At 41.8% G+C, this 20,487-nt stretch overlaps 1 protein-coding gene across 2 annotated transcripts in view; it reads left to right on the forward strand.

The window, feature by feature from the left end:
* The window catches only part of MTMR7 (myotubularin related protein 7), an 80,927-nt gene that overhangs the window by 48,190 nt on the left and 12,250 nt on the right, over positions 1–20,487 (forward strand). For both annotated transcript variants that reach the window (XM_027825119.3, XM_043546162.1), the window contains exons 7-10: positions 3,771–3,903; positions 13,522–13,631; positions 16,770–16,895; positions 17,520–17,569. In XM_027825119.3, coding sequence (XP_027680920.1) covers positions 3,771–3,903; positions 13,522–13,631; positions 16,770–16,895; positions 17,520–17,569 — 419 coding nt within the window. The remainder of the gene's footprint in view (positions 1–3,770; positions 3,904–13,521; positions 13,632–16,769; positions 16,896–17,519; positions 17,570–20,487) is intronic.

A 20,487-nucleotide genomic window follows, 5' to 3' on the forward strand; every position in this document is an offset into this window, starting at 1 on the left:
AATACCTGAAATGAAATGGCTGACAAAACAGCAAAACATGCTCTACAAAATGAGGAGGTGGATATTAAGATACCCTTAAGCACATAAGAATTTAAAAGTGTGGTCACGAAGGAGCCTGCAAAGGAATGGCAAGAACTATGGACAGGTGATGGTGGGAAAGGACAAAGTTTCTGTGATGTAGGCTCAAATTGAAGATAATACTGTACTCCCCCGCCATGCTAGAAAAAGTGAAGTAGTCATTTTTAGAGTGTTCGGTCATTGTGCCTCAAATTATAAGTTAAACCGATTAAAAAAGACAAAGTGTGCCCAACCAAATAAACTGTGGATCATGTTCTATGGCAGTGTAGTGGGCAATATTTTATGGAAAGAAAGTCTCTATATGAAAACTTGACTTGGCTTGGAATCAAAGATTTTTCCTTAAAGGGACTAGTGAGAATGCCAGAGAAATGTAACAGTTATTCCCCCCCTCCCCATGCAAAAAAAAATCTTTGCTGCATTTTCTTAAGGATACTAGAATGAGTGAAAGGATATTTTAAAAAACAAAAACAAACTTTGGCTTAAAAATGACAAAGATAGTGATGGTCATACCCTCGTATGATGAGGCTGCTGGGCCAAAAAACAAACAAAAAATAAATGGGGGAGAGAGAGACTATAGGAAGTAGGTTGCATCTTGTGGTAGTCCTTAGAGTAGGGAGAGAGATTGAAGAGGAAAGGCAGCTGGGTGTCTGTTGAAATGTGACCCATAAATCCCTCAATGCCAGCTGACAAGGGGGTTACCAGAATATCCTGATACTGGTATGTACATTCTAGTTCACTAAAGAATATCATGTGAGGTCTTAAATGAAAGCCAGGATCACACTGGTTGTTAATATCATTGTAAAATGTATGTACAGATACTGTGTAAGGAGATATCTGTGCATACTAAAACATGTTCCGAAAGTCTGTATTGAGGCAGAGTTGAAAAACAGGTTTCTGCCAGACAAAGGATGTTTATTCACCTGTCCTCTCAGTCAGTGTTTAAATTAAGCACTGTGGGCCAACACAATGGAATCTCCATTTACATACAAAGTTGACGGGAGGAGCACACTGGAGAATGAGCTATGTGAGATCATTCTGACTCAGAGATACAAACAACCAACTTTGGAGAATATAAGGAGAAGGCAAGGGAGACACCCCTTTATCCTGCACCTAGGATGTAATCGGGCAGTGTGATTACATTCCTGAAGATGGGATTACAACCAACTTTGTTTGAAACACTGCAACCTCCGCAAGCTTCAAGAAAGTGTGTTTTGTTAACTCTCTGGTACATTGGGCAAACTAATTCTAGCCATGGAAGATTAATGATCAGAGAAGGATTAGTATACTTACAAACATGAAGCCGTGGAGTAGTCAATAGGACACTTCTGGTTATATTCTACTGTTAAAGGCAATGTTCAGTAATTGATTAAAAAAATAAAATTAGGTCAGCTGTGTAAGAACAAATAAAACCCATGACCTTGCAGTAAGATCCCAATAATCTATATACAAATGGAGCTTATACAGAAACAAGGATCAGTCTCTCTGAACTACAACTTATATAGACCATACTTTTAGTCCTTAGGGCCTGGCTAAATCCTAGGTGTTTCATGCCATAAGGAAGCTAGGAGGAGGGAATGTTTCTAGCTACAGTGGGAGGGCTGGGTTCGGACTATTGGGAAGAGCCACTTCAGATCCAACCTGTCGCCACCCCACTTGGAACCCTCTCCAGCCTCCCTCAGCTACTCGTTTAGGCTAAAAACCAGCATGGCACCTGTGGTGCATGTCTACAGGTCAGGCCAGAGAAGGGAAGAACTGGCACAGACACCAAAATGGCTCCATGTGACTGTTGGCCCACTAGAATGTGGGACCTCTTCTGGCATGCAGGGTTCAGAGGTTTGGAAGGGGCTCATTTGTGTTATGGGAAAGAGGGTCAAGAAGCAGGGAGAGAAGCTGAGCCCCTGATGACAGAGGGTGAGAGGAGTGTATTTGCCTCATGAGTGTAGAACCCTCAGGATGTTGCATACTCATCCCCACAGGGTTAAATTGCAGTGCTGTACTCTCCTCTGCCAATGTCTGATTTGATTATTATTTAAAATTCTGACATTCCATCAGCGTCGTTCAAGGTGACAATGTTGGTACTAGACAGTGTCTGTCCACTTATTGACAGATTGACAGAGCCAGAAGAGTACCCAGAAGTCACCTACTACAGGACAGGCCCAACAAAGAAACTAACAGAACGCCACTAGCCATCACCTTCAGCCCCCAACTAAAACCTCTCCAACGCATGGTCAAAGATCTACAACCTATCCTGAAGGACAATCCATCACTCTCACAGATCTTGGGAGACAGGCCAGTCCTTGCCTACAGACAGCCCCCCAACCTGAAGCAAATACTCACCAGCAACCTCACACCACACAACAGAACCACGAATCCAGGAACCTATCCTTGCAATAAAGCCCGTTGCCAACTGTGTCCACATATCTATTCAGGGGACACCATCATAGGGCCTAATCACATCAGCCACGCTATCAGAGGCTCGTTCATCGGCACATCTACCAATGTGATATATGCCATCATGTGCCAGCAATGCCCCTCTGCCATGTACATTGGTCAAACTGGACAGTCTCTACGTAAAAGAATAAATGGACACAAATCAGTCGTCAAGAACTATAACATTCAAAAACCAGTTGGAGAACACTTCATTCTCTCTGGTCACTCGATTACAGACCTAAAAGTTGCAATTCTTCAACAAAAATACTTCAAAAACAGACTCCAACGAGAGACTGCTGAATTGGAATTAATTTGCAAACTGGATACAATTAGCTTAGGCATGAATAGAGACTGGGAGTGGATGGGTCATTACACAAAGTAAAACTATTTCCCCATGTTTATTCTCCCCCCCCACCCCCACTGTTCCTCAGACGTTCTTGTCAACTGCTGGAAATGGCCCACCTTGATTATCACCACAAAAGGTTTTTCCCCCCCGCTCTCCTGCTGGTAATAGCTCACCTGAAGTGATCACTCTCGTTACAGTGCGTATGGTAACACCCATTGTTTCATTTTCCCTATGTATATAAATCTCCCCACTGTATTTTCTACTGAATGCCTCCGATGAAGTGAGCTGTAGCTCACGAAAGTTTGTGCTCAAATAAATTTGTTAGTCTCTAAGGTGCCACAAGTACTCCTTTTCTTTTTGTCCACTTACGAGTGATTGAATAAAAACCTTTAAGGCAGTGGTGGGCAACCTGCAGCCGTCAGGGTAATCCGCTGGTGGGCCGCGAGACAGTTTGTTTACATGGACCAACCACAGGCACGGCTGGCCGCAACTCCCAGTAGCCATGGTTCGCTGTTCCCAGACAATGGGAGCTGGGGGAAGTGGCGGCCAGCATGTCCCTGTGGCCCCGCCGTTTCCTGCAGCTCCCATTGGCCGTGGCCACTGGGAGCTGTGGGTGACTGCGCCTGCGGATGGTCAATGTAAACAAACTGTTTTGCGGCCCGCCAGCGGATTACCCTGACGGGCTGCAGGTAGCCCACCACTGCTTTAAGAGTTGAAGCACCCTTCTAAAAAAGGTAAAGCTACTAGAATACACAAGGGAGATGAGAATATTCAGTTACAAGCTTTGAATTTTTAAATAACAGCTTAATTAATCCGTTTTTCTTTTCTTCACTGCAGTAGACTGAGAGTTATCTTTTGAGCATGACCTGTTTCCTGCTCTCACCCAGTGTTTTTTTTTTTTTTTTTACCTTTGCAGCTCAATGCAATGGCAAACAGAGCAGCAGGGAAAGGATATGAGAATGAAGACAATTACTCCAACATCAAGTTTCAGTTCATTGGTATTGAGAACATCCATGTCATGAGGAGTAGTCTGCAAAAAATGCTAGAAGGTAAAATTTTTCTTGATATCGATATACAGAGAGGTGGCCTAATTCTTCTGTCATGCAGGTGTAAATCCAGAGTAATTTTCTTCGAAGTCAGTTGTATTTCACTTGTAAAACAGGTGAGAGAGGAGAATCAGGCCTATTGATATTGTACAGTGTATATCTCCCTGTTTGCTAAAACACTTGTGCCAAATATCATCATCCAGAGAAGAATGTTCTCTTGATTACAACAGTGTTTTACTTTAAGTGATATTTCACCAATATTATTTTTCTTATGTGGTTTATAACTTGGCTGTTTAAAAAAAACCAACAGTTTGAATTGAGGGGGGAGAAGTGGAATGCCATGGGTACAGACTGGAGCCAGGAGGTTGATAAGAGTGTGTTGGCAGTGTCTGGGGGGAGCATGGGAAAGAGTTTTGCGACAGCGGCTGCAGGGGAGGGTGGGCGCGGAGCTGCTTGGTTTGAAGAGCTAGTATTTCCTGGAGTGTGGCTGCCTGGCGTTCCATAACCTTTAAGAGCCGCTCCATGGCTTCATTCTGGCGCACCGCATTCTCCTTTCGGTCCCTCTTCTCACTGTCCTGCCTCTCCTTCAATTCCTGTTTGTCAGTGGCGGAGTGCATCATAACATCACGCAGAAAGTCCTCCTTAGTTCTTCTTGGCCGCTTTCTAATTCTGCGCAGCTGTTCAGCTGCCAATAACAAAGAGGGAAGGCACAGTGACGTGGGAAAGTTACTGTTAATGGGGCAAGAAACAAAGCAGCTCTGCCGAAGAACCTGTGGCAGTGGATTGCCCAGTATCTCCATAAGAGTTTCCTGGAGATCTCTGAGGGTGATTCCTGTGAAGTGAGGGAGTCAATCAACAGCTTGTTCCAGCACTCAGACTAGGCATGTGGTGGGAGACAAGCCTGCTTTCTGCAACCCTCCTGCCCCCAACAACTCACTTCAGCAATTCCCAAAATCAAATCCGCTCACTAGTGGCCTCCTCTCCTGTTTGCGCTTCTCCAAGATTGAACAGCTGTGACTGGTTAGCCTCCTCCGGGGTAGAAAACAGCTCCTGGTTGCATGCATCTCTGGCCTCCGAGTCATCCCCTGCCTCTGGGTCCCCCTCCCTCTCCACATCCTCATCCAAGATTTCCTCCTCCTCCTGACTCAGTCCACTTTCGTCTGGCCCACAAACCACCTAAGTATCCACAGTGGCCTTTGCAGTGGAAGTGGGGTCGCTGCCAAATATCGCGTCCAGCTCTTTGTAGAACCGGCAGCTCGTGGACTCAGCACCGGAGTGGCAGTTTGCCTCGCGTGCCTTGTGGTAGGTGTTTCGCAGCTCCTTCACACTGCAGTGTGTCCTGGTCATGTGCCCTTTCAGTCATGCATCATGAAATCTGCCCGTAGGTATCATAATTCCTACGGCTGGAGCGCAGCTGGGACTGCACAGTCTCCTCTCCCCAAATGCTGATGAGGTCCTGCAGCTTGGCATTGCTCCAAGCGGGGGATCACTTATTGTGTGGAGCAGGCATGGCCACCTGGACACGTCACCGAGCAAACAGGAAGGGGACTTTCAAAATTCCAAAGGAATTTATGGTGTGGGGATGACAGTTGATCACCTGAGGGCAGAGCAGTAGAGTTCAAACCGATGACCACAGAGGCGAGAACAGGCATTGTGGGACACCTCCTGGAGGCCAATCGCAGCGCTGTAATTGACCAGGGTGTCTACATTGGCACCGCGGTGCTGTAGTCCCGGCGCAGAAAGCTGTACGCCTCTCATTGGGGTGTTTTTTTTACAGCACTGCAACTGTGCAGTTTCTGCGCACTAAGTGGCTTGACAGTGTGTGCACCTTGGGAGTTACACCGCAGAAAGTTTCTTTACTGCGCAGAAACTTCCAGGTGTAGACAGGGCCTAAGATATTAAACTCTAGAATTAACTATTGCAGTAGCATATGTGTTGTGTGAATTACAGACCGCACCTGAATCTTCAGCTAATCAGTTAGCTAAAACCTCTAGAGTAGGTTTTGCCGCAATATTGCCTTAATATCATAGTGAAATGACAGAAGCATGAATCATGGTAGTGAGATCTGCATCTGAAAGAAAATCACAGCCTCCTGGCCAGATGCAAAGGTAAGAAAAACTCCCTGGGCTGTCCACTTTTAATGGGGAGTGCAGTCACAATTGCTCTCCTTTGTATGGAGTAGCATAGACCCCTGCTGCATACCAGTCTCAGTTTGTAGACTGATACAGAGTGGTGGGGAGGCCATGACACCCCCCCGCACCACCACCACCACCACCCAGTTTGGACACAGTACATCTCAGGGGAGTTTGGAGGGACTGTAGGCTTTCCTGGCCTGTTAAACATGCTGTCTGATTCGGGGGAGAGTCTCCTTGCATACGTCTCCCCAGTTATGCACCCATGTAAACTCGGCCCTAAATGGGTTTGCTGGTTAATCCAATATCTGCAAGGCAATTTATTTTCATACAATACATCAGCTTCTCTATGGGGTATTATTATTAAGTTCCTTAATCTAAGAGTTTTAGGATTAGGGCACAGTGGATTTCCAGTTAATGGTAATGTATTGTTTGGCTAGAAGTAATGCCAAGTGAAGAAACCTGTCCTTGTATTTGTTCAGCGCAAGTCCATCAAAGATAATGTAGTAAAAAAACACCAAGCTGCGTGGGATACTAATGTGCTTTGGCTCTAAAATGATGCAAAAGTTCATCAGATGGGACCATGCCCAAAACCCCTACCAAGCAACATCATTTATTTATTATGTATCTATGGTCTTAACATCTCACACAGTTTGGGAACTAAGCATCTCAGCATCTATTTTAAAGAAGACAGTGTGTTGAAGCAGCCTTTTTTTCTTATAATGTCCCATCTATAAACCTGGAAAGATTGATAAAAATTAGAAGTTTGAGAGCCCAGGCCATGATTACAGGTACCAAAATATTTAAGCACATCACCATTATATTGACAGGTTTCAGAGTAACAGCCATGTTAGTCTGTATTTGCAAAGAGAAAAGGAGTACTTGTGGCACCTTAGAGACTTACCAATTTATTTGAGCATAAGCTTTCGTGAGCTACACGATGAAGTGAGCTGTAGCTCACGAAAGCTTATGCTCAAATAAATTGGTTAGTCTCTAAGGTGCCACAAGTACTCCTTTTCTTTTCACCATTATATTGAATCTTTTACTGAGTCTTATGGCTTTTAGCTCATGAGGACAAGTTAAGTCTGGTTTAAGAGTCAGGAAATCAATTTTAAAACAATTGAAGATGTTTTATAATATACAAAGATGTACTCTGGAGCCTCTCTCTTCTCCTAGTTACAGTAGCATGCCATCATCTGCTTCTCTTGTTGGCCTTTTTCAATAGGTCTTACCTAAACTGTTCACAAAAAGTAACTCTGATTCAAAAGGAGACAAATAATATTAATATACATTTAATACTAGTTTTAAACCTTTGTATCAATGTGTATTTAGCTTAACCCAGTCTAATCTACAATGTAAATGTTTGTTTTTCTTACTTTCAAGCAAATATTTAGATATTAACACACAAACTGTCTGCTGAGTGTGAGACATTGTGGAGCATTTCAGGGAACATAGAAATCTTTTAAAAGAGTAAACTGTGGATGCTGATCGAAAGTGATTTCAGTTCACCATGTGCTGCTGGTGGTTTTAAGTGGGCAGTGTAGAGAAGAAGATACGGAGACACAGAGCACCTGTTTCTGATTTCCCACTGGCATAAAATAGGGGTACAGTAACTCCTCTCTTACAGTTGTCCTGGCTAACATTGTTTTGTTATTAGGTTGCTGATCTATTAGCAAACATACATGTTTAAAGTCGTGCAATGTTCCGTTACAAGGTTGTTTGGCTCGCCCCACTCTGCCCACCTGGCGTTCCAGCCAGGGAGTGGGCAAGCTCCTAACCCTGCTCCCTGGCAGGAGTGCCAGGCGGGTGGAATGGGGCAAGTCCCCCTGCCCGAACTCCTCTACGCCCCTGCCTCAACCAAGCTTCACAATCATCATTGGTGAGTACAATATTAAATTGTTTGTTTAAAATTATTTAAAACGTATACTGTATATTTATATAATGTCTTTTGCCTGGCAAAAAAAATTTCCCTGGAACGTGTCCACCCCCATTTACATTAATTCTTATGGGGAAATTGGATTCACTTAACATCGTTTCGCTTAAAGTAGCATTTTTCAGGAACATAACTACAACGTTAAGCGAGGAGTTACTGTACTATAATTCCATTGACATCAATGGAGTTAAGATGGAGCAAGAGGAGAATTGGTTCATGAGTCTAGGATAGTGAAGGTTGCAGATGGCTTTTCTATGATGGAGCTCAGATAAATTCCCTGATAGAGCTAGCTGAATTTTTTTTGACAGAACAGTTTTCCATCGGAAAATCTAGTTTCTTTGGGACTGAAACGTTTCTCAGGTACATGTCAATTGTGAAGAAGAAATTTTCTGTGGGACAATGTCAAAACAGTTCATTTCAATTTTGTTTTGATTAAAGTAAAAATATTTCTTTTTGGCTTTATCAATTGATATAATTTCATTTTGACTTTATTATATATTGATGCATGTATTTAATATTATATATAATTTGTATTAAGATTTACTCATCAAAATGAAACCATTTGATATTATCAAAATAACTTGATGATTGTGAATCAAAAATTTTTCAGAATTTCCATTCCAGGAGAAGTTTTGAAATTTTGTCTTTTGTCCCGATTCAGAAGGAAAACAAATTTCAAAACGTCAGAATTTCCCATTTTTCAACCAGCTCATTCTTCGCTAATTAGTGTGAGAGAATTTAACTGTAATACTGGGTTACACACTTAATGACTAAGGGAAAATCCTACCCCTCTGTTCACCCATGGGAGAACCCAAACAGTGGATGAACTGCTCATCCATTGCATGGGGAAGCCAGCTTGCAAATGGGCTGAGCACTGCAGTGGCTCTTTGTGCTGGAACATAGCGGTGATATATGTGCAGTAGAGAGAAATACCTGAACTCTGGAACAATGATTACAGCCACTTTTCTTCTTCATTCTGTGGAGGAGCACATCTGTTGCGCTACCCCACACCCTAATTATCCTTCCTCAGTTTTTCTCCATTTTGCTTTACCCTCCCCCACCCCCCAACAGGATTTAGCTCTAATTTTAAGGACAATAAACTTTCACTGAATTGTTATCCAGATGAATAAAAAAGTAATGTTTAATGTACTGAATTATGTTAACAAAGGGCCAAATTCTGGCCAGTGCTCCACATACTCACCTCAGAAGATCCACAGCCAACTTTGGGAGTGCTGGGCAGAAGTTGGCTGACTGTATCCTGCCTCCTGTGAAAAGCTGCAGGGAGATTGCTCCTCATATGTCTGGAAGGACATAACAGGGCTTGGCCAAAGGGTCAGGCAGTGTGGTCCACACCCTCATGTGTGTACACATTTGTGGTCACTGTGACCAGGCAATAGCCCCTATAAACAACCCTGTGCCAAATCATTCCTGTGCTAAGCAGGAAAGAATGCAAAAGGGAGCTGTTTGTAGGGCTGGTCTCAGCCAAGTAGGGGAACCAGATATCCCAATTTTATAGGGAGTCTCGATATTCAGGGCTTTTTCTTATATAGGCACCTATTACCTCCAGCCCCGGTCCCAATTTTTCACACTTGCTATCTGGTCACCCTACAGCCAAGATTCAGGGGCCCATTAACATTGATTTGGTAGCATATTTGTATTCCTCACTGGGTGAGTTTAGTTTCCAGGTGGCAACCAGAATTTGATCCGTTATGATCTTTACATTTAGATGATGCACAGCATGCTTTTTGTCTGTATTTGAACAACAAAAATAGTGAATAGGGACTTCTCTTCTATTAATATTCAGAACATCAGTTGCTTAGATAGAAACAAAACCTACAGTCTTCGGACTTCATTGAGAGTTCTGCTTCGGTAAGCACTGCAGGGTTTGGCCCACAGACTTTAACCCAGTGGTCTCCAACCTTTTTACACCCAAGATCTCTTTTTGAATTTAAGGGTAACCCAGAATCTACCCTGCCCCTTCCCCGAGGCCCTGCCCCTTCCCCAAAGCCCCGCCCCACTCACTCCATCCCCCCATCTCTCTGTTGCTCGCTCTCCCCCACCCTCACTCACTTTCACTGGGCTGGGGTAGGGGGTTGGGGTTCAGGAGGGGGTGCGGGCTCTGGGCTGGGGCCGAGGGGTTTGCAGTGTGGAAGAGGCTCTGGGCTGAACCTGAGGCAGGGGGTTGAGGTGCAGGAGGGGGTGAAGGGTGCTTGCTCCAGGAGGGGGCTCTGGGCTGGTGTTTGGGGTGCGGCCTCCTGCCAGGCACTTACCTCTGGCAGCTCCTGATTGGTGGTGCAGCGTGGCTGCTGCTAAGGCAGGCTCCCTGCCTACCCCAGCCCCACGCTGCTCCCAGAAGGGGCCAGTGGAGGCAAGCGGGGGTCACATCGCTCCATGTGCTGCCCCTCTCTGCAAGCACTGCCCCCGCAGCTCCCATTGGCCACAGCTCCCCATTCCTGGCCAATGAGAGCTGCAGGGGCAGTGTCTGCAGGCAGGAGCAGCACGTGGAAGGAAACCCTACCTCTGGGACCGAGCTGGCCGTTTCTGGGAGCAGTGTGGGGCCAGGACAGGCAGGGAGCTGCGACCAGTTGATCGCGATCGACCGGTTGGTGACCACTGCTTTAACCCTTCCCCCAACTGAGCAAAGGCCAGCTATAGGATTTGTGGGGCCTCAAGCTACTGGAAATGGGAAAATTAATCCGGCAGTTGCCTCCCCATCTGGTGCTATTGCTGGTGGGCACTATAGATCTGACAGTATGCTGTTTCTTCCCCCCTCCAGTACAGTTAGTGGGGAGAGAAATAAGGGCAGCTTGTGAGTTGCTGAGTTTCCATACAGTGTACTGCCCCAAGTGGCTCCTTGATTTTCCTGCGCGTAAAGTCAGCTCTGCCCCATACCCTTCTCCTTATGAAATAGCTGCAGAGCCTTCTATAGTTCAAATGTTTTGATTCCTTTTCTGCTGATACACAGATATTTTTGTGTCTTCATGTGTGTTTTGCCTAGTAACTGAATTCAGCATTAGTTGAATTTAGTATTAAACTACAGATCAGTAGCCAGCATCACTTAAAATATGTGGCATATGTCTCTAATTTAGGACAAAATGGACTTTGCTCAGTAAAATGGTAAGTAAATATTGATTCTGATTTCGTAGCAGGAATGAGCAAAGTAGTATTTCAGCTTTACCCTGGGCTTTTGCAAACAGAGCCAGCAGCTTCAATTAAAATTCAACGTCTAATTGCTGATGCTTCCATCTGCACAGGAGCATTAATCATTTGAAAGACTGTTTGCTTTCAATACTGTTACTCAGGGTGGTTTTTTTTGTTTTGTTTTGTTCTTTTAAGCCTTTCGAAAATGACTTGTAAAATAAACTTCCGTGAGAACCTGTATGTTCAAAGATTGCAATGCTTTATATAATACACGTTAGGCTAATGTGCCTTAGAATGGAAAAGGGTTAAAAAAGTCCAAAATTGAGACCTGGTGTGCACTAACTCTGAATTTCACTTATAGAGTGAATTTCTGGCTACACTGAAGAAAATGGGAATTTATTTCTTAAGATCAAATTCATTGATGCAGCTGTACCCAAGTCACCAGAGTTGCATGGTCTTATGTCTGTGATGGATATGGCACATGAAACTTTATAATGGCTGACACAGAATTTTATTGCCCTTTTAAAGAAGGGTTTCTACTGGATTGAGACCACATACCAGATTTCAGATGAGAGCGAGGTGCTTTTTTATTTTTTGATTATTTTTTTTGCCAGTGTTACTAATTTTGGAATAGTTAAAAAGAGAGAGAGGGAGAATGAAGACACACACTTAACTACAATGGGATGAAACTATCTCTATCATACAGACTCTAAAAAAAATTCAGACATTTTATAGAGATGAAAATATATAAATGTTACAGTAATTTATGTGTAGCGTATAAGATTTCAAGGGATGAATTTTCATGTAATATAGCATGTCCAATTTTCACTCACAGATGGTTTAGCAGGACATCTGAATCCCATGTTAGGTACATAAGTTCTCATTGTGTATATCTACAAATTGATTTAGCATTCACATTTGGGATTTTGACATCCTGTTAAAGCCACCAACGTTGGAAAGATGAGCTGAGTAACTCTCCTCCCTAATATTTGCTATCTGCTTTGAATGTTGTGTGAATTGTGTGTTATTTCAAAATTAAAGGGAAATAATTAATAGAGATTGTAAACTCTGAGGCATGGGCCATCTTTTTATTTTGTGTTTGTCCAGTGCTGGGCACCATGCGGTCCTTGTCCACAGCTAGGGCTCCTAGGGTGCTACAGTAATATAAATAATACAAAAAAAACTACATGAGAAATCTTCACCCAGGGTAGTCAAGCTAAATGATGTTGTAATTTCAAATTAGACTCTTGCTGAGATGGTGGCTGTTGGGATTCCATCTCAGACCTTTTCCACTTGGCTTGTCCAGAGCACCTCAGACAATTCTAGGAGAACACTTGTCTGCACCTCCACTAACATATACCAAGAAAATAACTTTTGGAATAATATGTGGGCTCCTAACAAACAGTATCGATTCTTTGTGAGAGGAAAAATTGTTCTGAATGGATTGGTGCAGTGGGCAATATCTCTGGCTATAGTGGATGAAAAGGGGCCCCTACGTATCACTGGAGGTGCCTTGGAGCCTGCAGGCAGCCAAGAGAATGGATTTTATTCACCCTGTCCATTTGCAGGATATCCAGATAAACATCAAATATTTTTGCTGTATACAGGGCTTCTGAATGTCACCCTTGGATGCTTAGCCCAGCACATATATGAATAAAATGGCCATTTACCTGCCTAACAGCTTATTAGAGCATTAGAGTGTGGGATTTAGACTTCCTATACATTTATTTTCAATATTATTTAACTTCTTTAGGACCTTCTATCTGAGGAGCTCAAATTTTTTTCACAGTATTATTGAGTTAATCCTCAGAACCTTTTTACAGATGGGGAAATTGAGACACAGTGAGATTAAGGCCAACAGCTTCAATGGCTGGCTTAATTTCTTTGTGCCCAACTTAATGGCCACTTTTGAAAATTTTGTCCTGCAGGACTTGGCCAAAGTCACACATGAAATCTGTGGCGAAGTTGGGGAAAAAAACACAACCCTCTTGACTCCAGGTTCTGATAAGTAATAACAGGATCATCCTTCCCCACAGTAATGGATTTAATTGCTACTGTTAAAATGGTTATGCTTATGGAAAACCTGCACCACGGAAGAAATATTTATATAAAATTCCGAAGTACTGCTTGGGAATCTTTTAAAAGAAGCATTTCTCTTACAAGTTTTGTAAAACCTTCCTTTTTTTCAACAACTTTTTTTGAGGCCAAATTTCACCCAGTGCTGTCCCTTTAATTTATGCTTTCATACATACTGTATAGAACCTTATATATACTTAAAAGTAATCTTTCCATTTCAGAAACTGTCTATTTTAACCAGAGAATCTGCAAACATATCAATTCTTAGGTTGAACAGTCAGTCGGAACCTATGAGTTAAAATGTTATGTTGTGCGTTAAAAATGTGGCTTACTTTGCAGTTTGTGAGCTGAAGTCCCCTTCTATGAGTGACTTCCTCTGGGGCCTGGAGAATTCTGGCTGGCTAAAACACATCAAAGCCATCATGGATGCGGGCATCTTCATTGCAAAGGTAAATTATATAAAACTAAATCAAAATTGATTGACCTGATGCAGAAAACTGAGGGCCAGAGTCTCTGCCGGTGAAACTCCATTGACTTAGATGAAGTTACACTAGAAAATAATCTGGCCCTAAATGTGTAATGTTTCTGTGACGTGAGAAGAGACAATTTTTAGTGTGGCAAAAGTTGTCATTTGGACACTTTGCTTGTAAATTAGTGTTTTATTTCCCTCTATTCTTGTGTGCTATTTACCTGAATTGCAGTGCAGCCTCTACTACCCAATGCTGTATATCTTAATTTCCTAACTTTTCCCTGCAGACAGTTACTAAACCTGTTTCTCCTTAAGTTCCCCTTGTTGCAGGTTAAGTGTTGCAGCACTACCTCAAGGTATGATTGTCCCTGTGCACACATGTCAAACTTAATTATACTCTGGTCCCACTTATTTAATGGCTCAACTTCATTTATCGCCTGAATGAACTCCTGTGTGTTACCAAGGTATGCGGTGTTGTGACCATGTCGGTCCCAGGATATTAGACAGACAAGGTGGGTGAGGTAATATCTTTTATTGGACCAACTTCTGTTGGTGAGAGAGAGCCAAGCTATCAAGCTTACACAGAGCTCTTCTTCAGGTCTGGGAAACTTACTCAGAGGGCAGGTTTACAGTACAAATTTCCATCGACCCAGCTGCGTAGCACTTCTGGTGAAGATGTTCTAAGCTGACGGAAGAGAGCTCTCCTGTCGGCTTAAAACCTCCACCTCTGCAAGAGGCGGTAGTTATGTCGGTGGGAGAGCTGTCTACGCGGGGGTTAAGGTCAGTATAACTACCTCACTCATGTTGTGGATTTTTCACACCCCTGAGTGACATAGTTATACTGAATCAGTGTGTAGTGTAGACCTGGCCAGAGTGTCACAACTAAATACAAGGTGGAACAGATGATTTAGCATAAGTAGTTAACACATATTTCAAGGAACCATTCAAGATAAGTGGCCTGTTAACACTCCTCCAGTCATAGGGCAGAAAGCTTGTGGGAGTGGGGAAAGCAGCTGGTGGGGCGGGGGGGAGTAGCATTGTTAGTGGGTTATAGACCGTTGTAATAAGCCATAAATCCAGTTTCTCTATTCAGTCCATGATTTTTAGTGTCTAGCAAAGTTATGAATTTAAGCTCCCAGTGTTAACTTACTTAACTAAACAGTGTTAACTAAACAATCTGTTCCATTTTGTATTTAGCTGTGACACTCTTAAGTAAGTTTCCCAATCCTGAAGAAGATCTCTGTGAGTTCGAAAGCTTGTCTCTCTCTCACCAACAGAAGGTGGTCCAATAAAAAATATTACCTCACCCATCTTATCTCTCTGTTACCAATATCTAATTCAAGAGAAGCCCCTTTTCTTCATACTTACCTGTTTGTCCCAAGAAGCAGTTGTTTATGGTACTGAGAAATTGTTTATCCCAGTGTTTTGCATTTACCATCACTGTTCTACTTTTGAGCCTGCTATTACTCTCCCAACTAGTGTATTTTATTGTAAAGACCTGGTGTTTCTGCCTAGAGCAGTTCTACTTCATGGTATTCTCCTCAGAAATTTTATTTTGTTAGTCCATGATATCTGTTATGGTTACTGCTATTCCCCTGCCTATCGTTTTTATAGTGAATAGGAATTATGCCATCCCTTTGATAATCGCATACACCTCATGTTTCTGAAATGTCAGCTACTTGCAGGTCTTCCCAATGTCAGACACTCCAGCTCTCTCCTTTTGGCTCTTACAGTGGTAATTAGTATATAAGTGTTTACATGACTATTTTTTTAAAATGACGTGCCCACTCTCATGTTTTTGCTGACACTCTGTAACTGTCAGAGTTCTCTTTCTTGCCTTGCTTCTACCTTTCCCATATGTAGCTGTAACTGTCTGTTTTATCCCAGGTGCAGGCTAGATATACGTGTTTGTCTATCTACAGCAGAATTCATTAGATGAAATCTTGGCCCCACTGAAGTCAATTGACATTTTGCCATTGACTCCACTGCTGCCAGGATTTCACTCACTGACCTCAGTAGTTGCCATCTTTCCCCCAGTGGCAAGTTTAAGTAATGTCTGCAAATCTTCTTTATTTTTGTTGCATATGTGCCCACCGTCTTCCTGTTTCTCTTTGTTCTGGAATGCAGATCTACTTGTATAATTTTGGTTCCTGGGTAAAAAGCTACTTGGAATTTTTGCTCTATTTCTGGCTAGTCTCTAGTATCCAGATTTTTACCATTGCCAATTGTTAAATATTGGTATTTTGCCCAAATGGATCCATTCTGGTGGAATTATCTGCCTCCTAAAATAAACATTGGTGATTAATTATTAGTCATTGTTCCACTTCGATTTAAAGTTTTCTAGAGTTTATTTTTCTAGGTACTATCTTTCTTAACTCATTTTATTTTTCCCCATTGAGATTTAAGTACGGCTTTCTTTACAAATCATAAAGAAACAAAAAAAGGCAAAAGTCTTATTTAAAATAAATCCTTTTAATCCACAATGAGTTCTAACTTCCCCAAAAGGATCTCCAAGATTTACTAAACATAACCCCTTCCTTGTACGCATCACTTATACTATGCATGAAACAGCTCTCTTCCTAATAATGTAAATTAAGATTACAGAATTATAGACTTCAAATCTTGCATATCGAATATTGACATGTATCCCAAACACAGGGTTCCCCTGAAGTTTCCCTACATGCTTTGGGGTCTGATACTCTTGTGTTCAGTAAGCTCCTTGAACTGAGGACGCTATTTTTCAGATGGAGATACTACTTTTATCGGTCTAGATACCTCAGTGCTTACATATCCACTGTTACCATGGTATCTGAGCACCTCACATTCTTTCATGCAATTACCCTCACAATATACCTCTCAGGTAGGGAAGACTTGCTATCCCCATTTTATAGATAGGGAAACTGTGGCACAGAGAGGCTCTTTTGAAATCAGTAGGAGTTAGGCTTTTGAGGCCCTGGGCCTCGGCTTACACAGGAAATCTGCAGCAGAGCAAAGACCTGAACCCAGGCCTTCCAAGTGCTAGGCTACTACCCTAAACCACTGGACCAGCGTGCATCTCTACTGTTACCCATTGCCATAACCTTATTTACTACTTCTATGAATCTTTCTATATTTTTAGGCTGTGGCAGAGGAAGGCGTGAGTGTTCTGGTTCATTGCTCAGATGGTTGGGACAGAACAGCTCAGGTTTGCTCTGTAGCAAGCCTTCTATTAGATCCATTTTACAGAACTATGAAGGGATTTATGGTAAGCAAGCGTATTTTACAGTGGATGTAAATGTTCTGTTACATCATGTGCACAGTATTAACACTAACGTTCTTTCTGTGTGTAGAGAAAATAACCTTTTCCTTAAAAATGTCTTTTTTCTTAAGTAGAAAGTTTAAAAAAACCCAAAGTGGTTCAGATTATTGAAGCCAAATTATCCAAATTAACATCAAACATTTGGTTCCATCAAGTGCAGTCTGTCTTTGCTTTTTGAACCATGACAAAGAAACTGTCCCGGAGGCATCAGTTTATATTTAGGATAAAATTTTCAAAGATAGGCACCAAAGTTTTGCCTATCAAAATTGGGTGCAAACCAGGGGGGTCGGTTTGGGGAAACCATGTTTGAAATCTGTTCCTTTTCAACAAGGGGACCGATGTACAAATTGGCTCTGGCAGAGTATGCATGAATGTTTACCAACCTTATCGTCATTCCTGCGAAGATAGGTTTGCAAGGCTTGTACAGTTTAATAAAAAATGATAGGCGGTCATTCTGAATCAAGCTTTGTTAAAATACAGCAGTGCTCATTTCCATCATTCTTTTGCTTGTTCTAAAAATTAATCTTGATTCCATGACGTGACACTTAAGTGCACTTTTGCTCATTTTAGGTATTAATTGAAAAAGATTGGGTTTCCTTTGGGCACAAATTTAATCACAGGTAAGGGTACTCTCAGGTTTGTTTTCTATGTACACTTTTTTCATAAGGGAAGGTCAGCTCTCTTCTGATGCTATTTTAATTTTATTTTCAAATGGCAATGAGAAAGTAAATGAACATGATGCCCTCAAGTTATTCCTCATAACTTTTTTCATTATTTATTATAGACAGTTGGAAAATAAAATAGAAATATTATTTTCTTACCATTCTTTCCCCGTTGTTTATTATTGAGTATATTGGATGCTTGCCTCATGCTTACTTTTACCATTGAAGCATTCATTTTGGAGAGAAATTTCTATTGAAGTCAATGGGAGTTCTGTCATTGACTTCAATAGGAGACAGGATTTCACTCATGCAGAATTAAGGCCCAGATCAGAAAAGCATCCCTACTCAGGACAGCACTTAACTTTAGGCATGTGCTTAAGTGCAGTTGACATCAAGGATCTGTGATCTGAGACCTACTCAGTCTATAGGCAAATATTCTGTCAAATTAAAGCAAAACATACTTCAGGTAAAGGCAATATAAAATGTACTGATTTTACAAATTGTTTTATGCCTCCAAATATCATAAGAACGGCCACACTGGGTCAGACCAATGGTCCATCTAGCCCAGTATCCTGTCTTCCGATGGTGGCCAATGCCAGGTGCTTCAGAGGGAATGAATAGAACAGGTAATCATCAAGTGATCCATCTCCTGTTGTCCGCTCCCAGCTGCTGGCAGTCACGTCCTAAAGACACCCAGAGCATGGGGTTGCATCAGTGATCATCTTGGCTAATAGCTGTTGTTGGATCTATCCTCCATGAATTTATCTAATTCTTTTTTTAATCCTGTTATAGTTTTGCCCTTCACAATATTCCCCTGGCAATGAGTTCCACAGGTTGACTGTGCATTGTGTGAAGTATTTTCTTTTGTTTGCTTTAAACCGGCTGCCTATTAATTTTATTGAGTGACTCCTGGTTCTTGTGTTATGTGAAGGTACAAATAACACTTCCTTATTCACTTTCTCCACACCATTCATAATTTTATAGATCTATGTCCAGTCCCCCCTTAGTTGTCTCTTTTCCAAGCTGAAAAGTCCCAGTCCTTTTAATCTCTCCTTATAGGGAAGCTGTTCCATACCCTTAATAATGTTTGTTGTCCTCCTCCAATTCTTATTTATCCATCCATCCATCCATCCACTAATGGTTCCTAACATTTTGTTAGCTTTTGTGACTGCCGCTGCACATTGAGCAGATGTTTTCAGAGAACTATCCACAATGACTCCAAGATCTCTTTCTTGAGTGGTAACAGCTAATTTAGATCCTATCATTTTGTATGTATAGTTGGGATTATGTTTTCCAGTGTGTATTACTTTAACATTTATCAATATTGAATTTCATCTGCCATTTTGTTGCCCAGTCACTGAGTTTTGTAGAATCCTTTTGTAACTCTTAGTTAACCCCCAAGCAGACTATCTTGAGTAATTTTGTATCACCTACAAATTTTGTCACCTCACTGTTTACCCGTTTTGCCGTATGAATATGTTGAACAGCACTGGTTCCCGTACAGATCCCTGGCAGATACCACTATTTACCACTTTCCATTGTGAAAACTGACCACTTATTCCTGCCCTTCCTTTCCTATCTTTTAACCAATTTCTGATCCTTGAGAGGACCTTCCTTCTTATCTCATGATTGCTTACTTTGCTTTAGAGCCTTTTGGTGTAGGACCTTGTTAAAGGCTTTCTAAAGTCCAAGTACACTATATTTGCTGGATCACCCTTGTCCACATGTTTCTTGACCCTGTTCAAAGAATTCTAATAGATTGAGGCATGATTTCCCTTTACAAAAGCCATGTTGACTCTTCCCCAACAAATCGTGTTCATCTATGTGTGAGATAATTGTATTCTTTACTATAGTTTCAACCAGCTTGCCTGGTACTGAAGTTGGGCTTACCAGCCTGTAATTAGCAGGATCATCTCTGAAGACTTCTTTAAAAATCAGCATCACATTAGCTGTCCTCCAGTCATCTGGCACAGAAGCTCCTTTAAGTGATAGATTACATACCATACTTAGTAGTTCTGCAATTTCATATTTGAGTTCCTATAGAACTCTTGGGTAAATACCATCTGGTTCTGGCGACTTATTACTGTTTAGTTTATCAGTTTGTTCCAAAACCTCCTCTATTGACACCTCAATCTGGGACAATTCCTCAGACTTGTCACCTAAAAAGAATGGCTCTGGTGTGGGCATCTCCCTCACATCATCTGCAGTGAAGACCGATATAAAGAATTCATTTAACTTCTCTGCAATGGCTTTATCTTCCTGGAGTGCTCCTTTAGCACTTTGATCATCCAGTGGCCCCACAGATTGTTTGGTAGGCTTCCTGCTCCTCATGTACTTAACATTTTTTTTTTTTTTTTTTGCTGTTAGGTTTTGAATCTTTTGCTAGTTGCTCTTCAAATTCTTTTTTGGCCCACCTAATTATACTTTTTAATTTGACTTGCTAGAGTGTATGCTCCTTTCTATTTTCCTCAGTAGGATTTAACTTCCAATTTTTAAAGGATGCCTTTTGGCCCCTGACAGATTCTTTTACTTTGTTGTTTAGCTATGGTGGCACTTTTTTGGTCCTTTTACTATGTTTTTCTAATTTGGGGTATCCATTTAATTTGAGCCTCTATTATGGTGTTTTTTAAAAGTTTCCATGCGGCTTGCAGGCATTTCACTTTTGGGACTATACCTTTTAATTTCTGTTTAACTAGCTTCCTCATTTTTGTGTCGTTCCCTTTTCTGAAATTAAATGCTGCTGTGGTGAGCTTCTTTGGTGTTTCCTCCCACCTCTCCACCCCTCACAAGGATGTTAAATTTAGTTATATTATGATCATTATTCCCAAGTGGTTCAGCTGTATTCACCTCTTGCATCAGATCCTGTGCTTCACTTA

Source organism: Chelonia mydas, chromosome 4 (assembly GCF_015237465.2).
Source record: "Chelonia mydas isolate rCheMyd1 chromosome 4, rCheMyd1.pri.v2, whole genome shotgun sequence".
NCBI classification, from domain to species: domain Eukaryota; kingdom Metazoa; phylum Chordata; order Testudines; family Cheloniidae; genus Chelonia; species Chelonia mydas.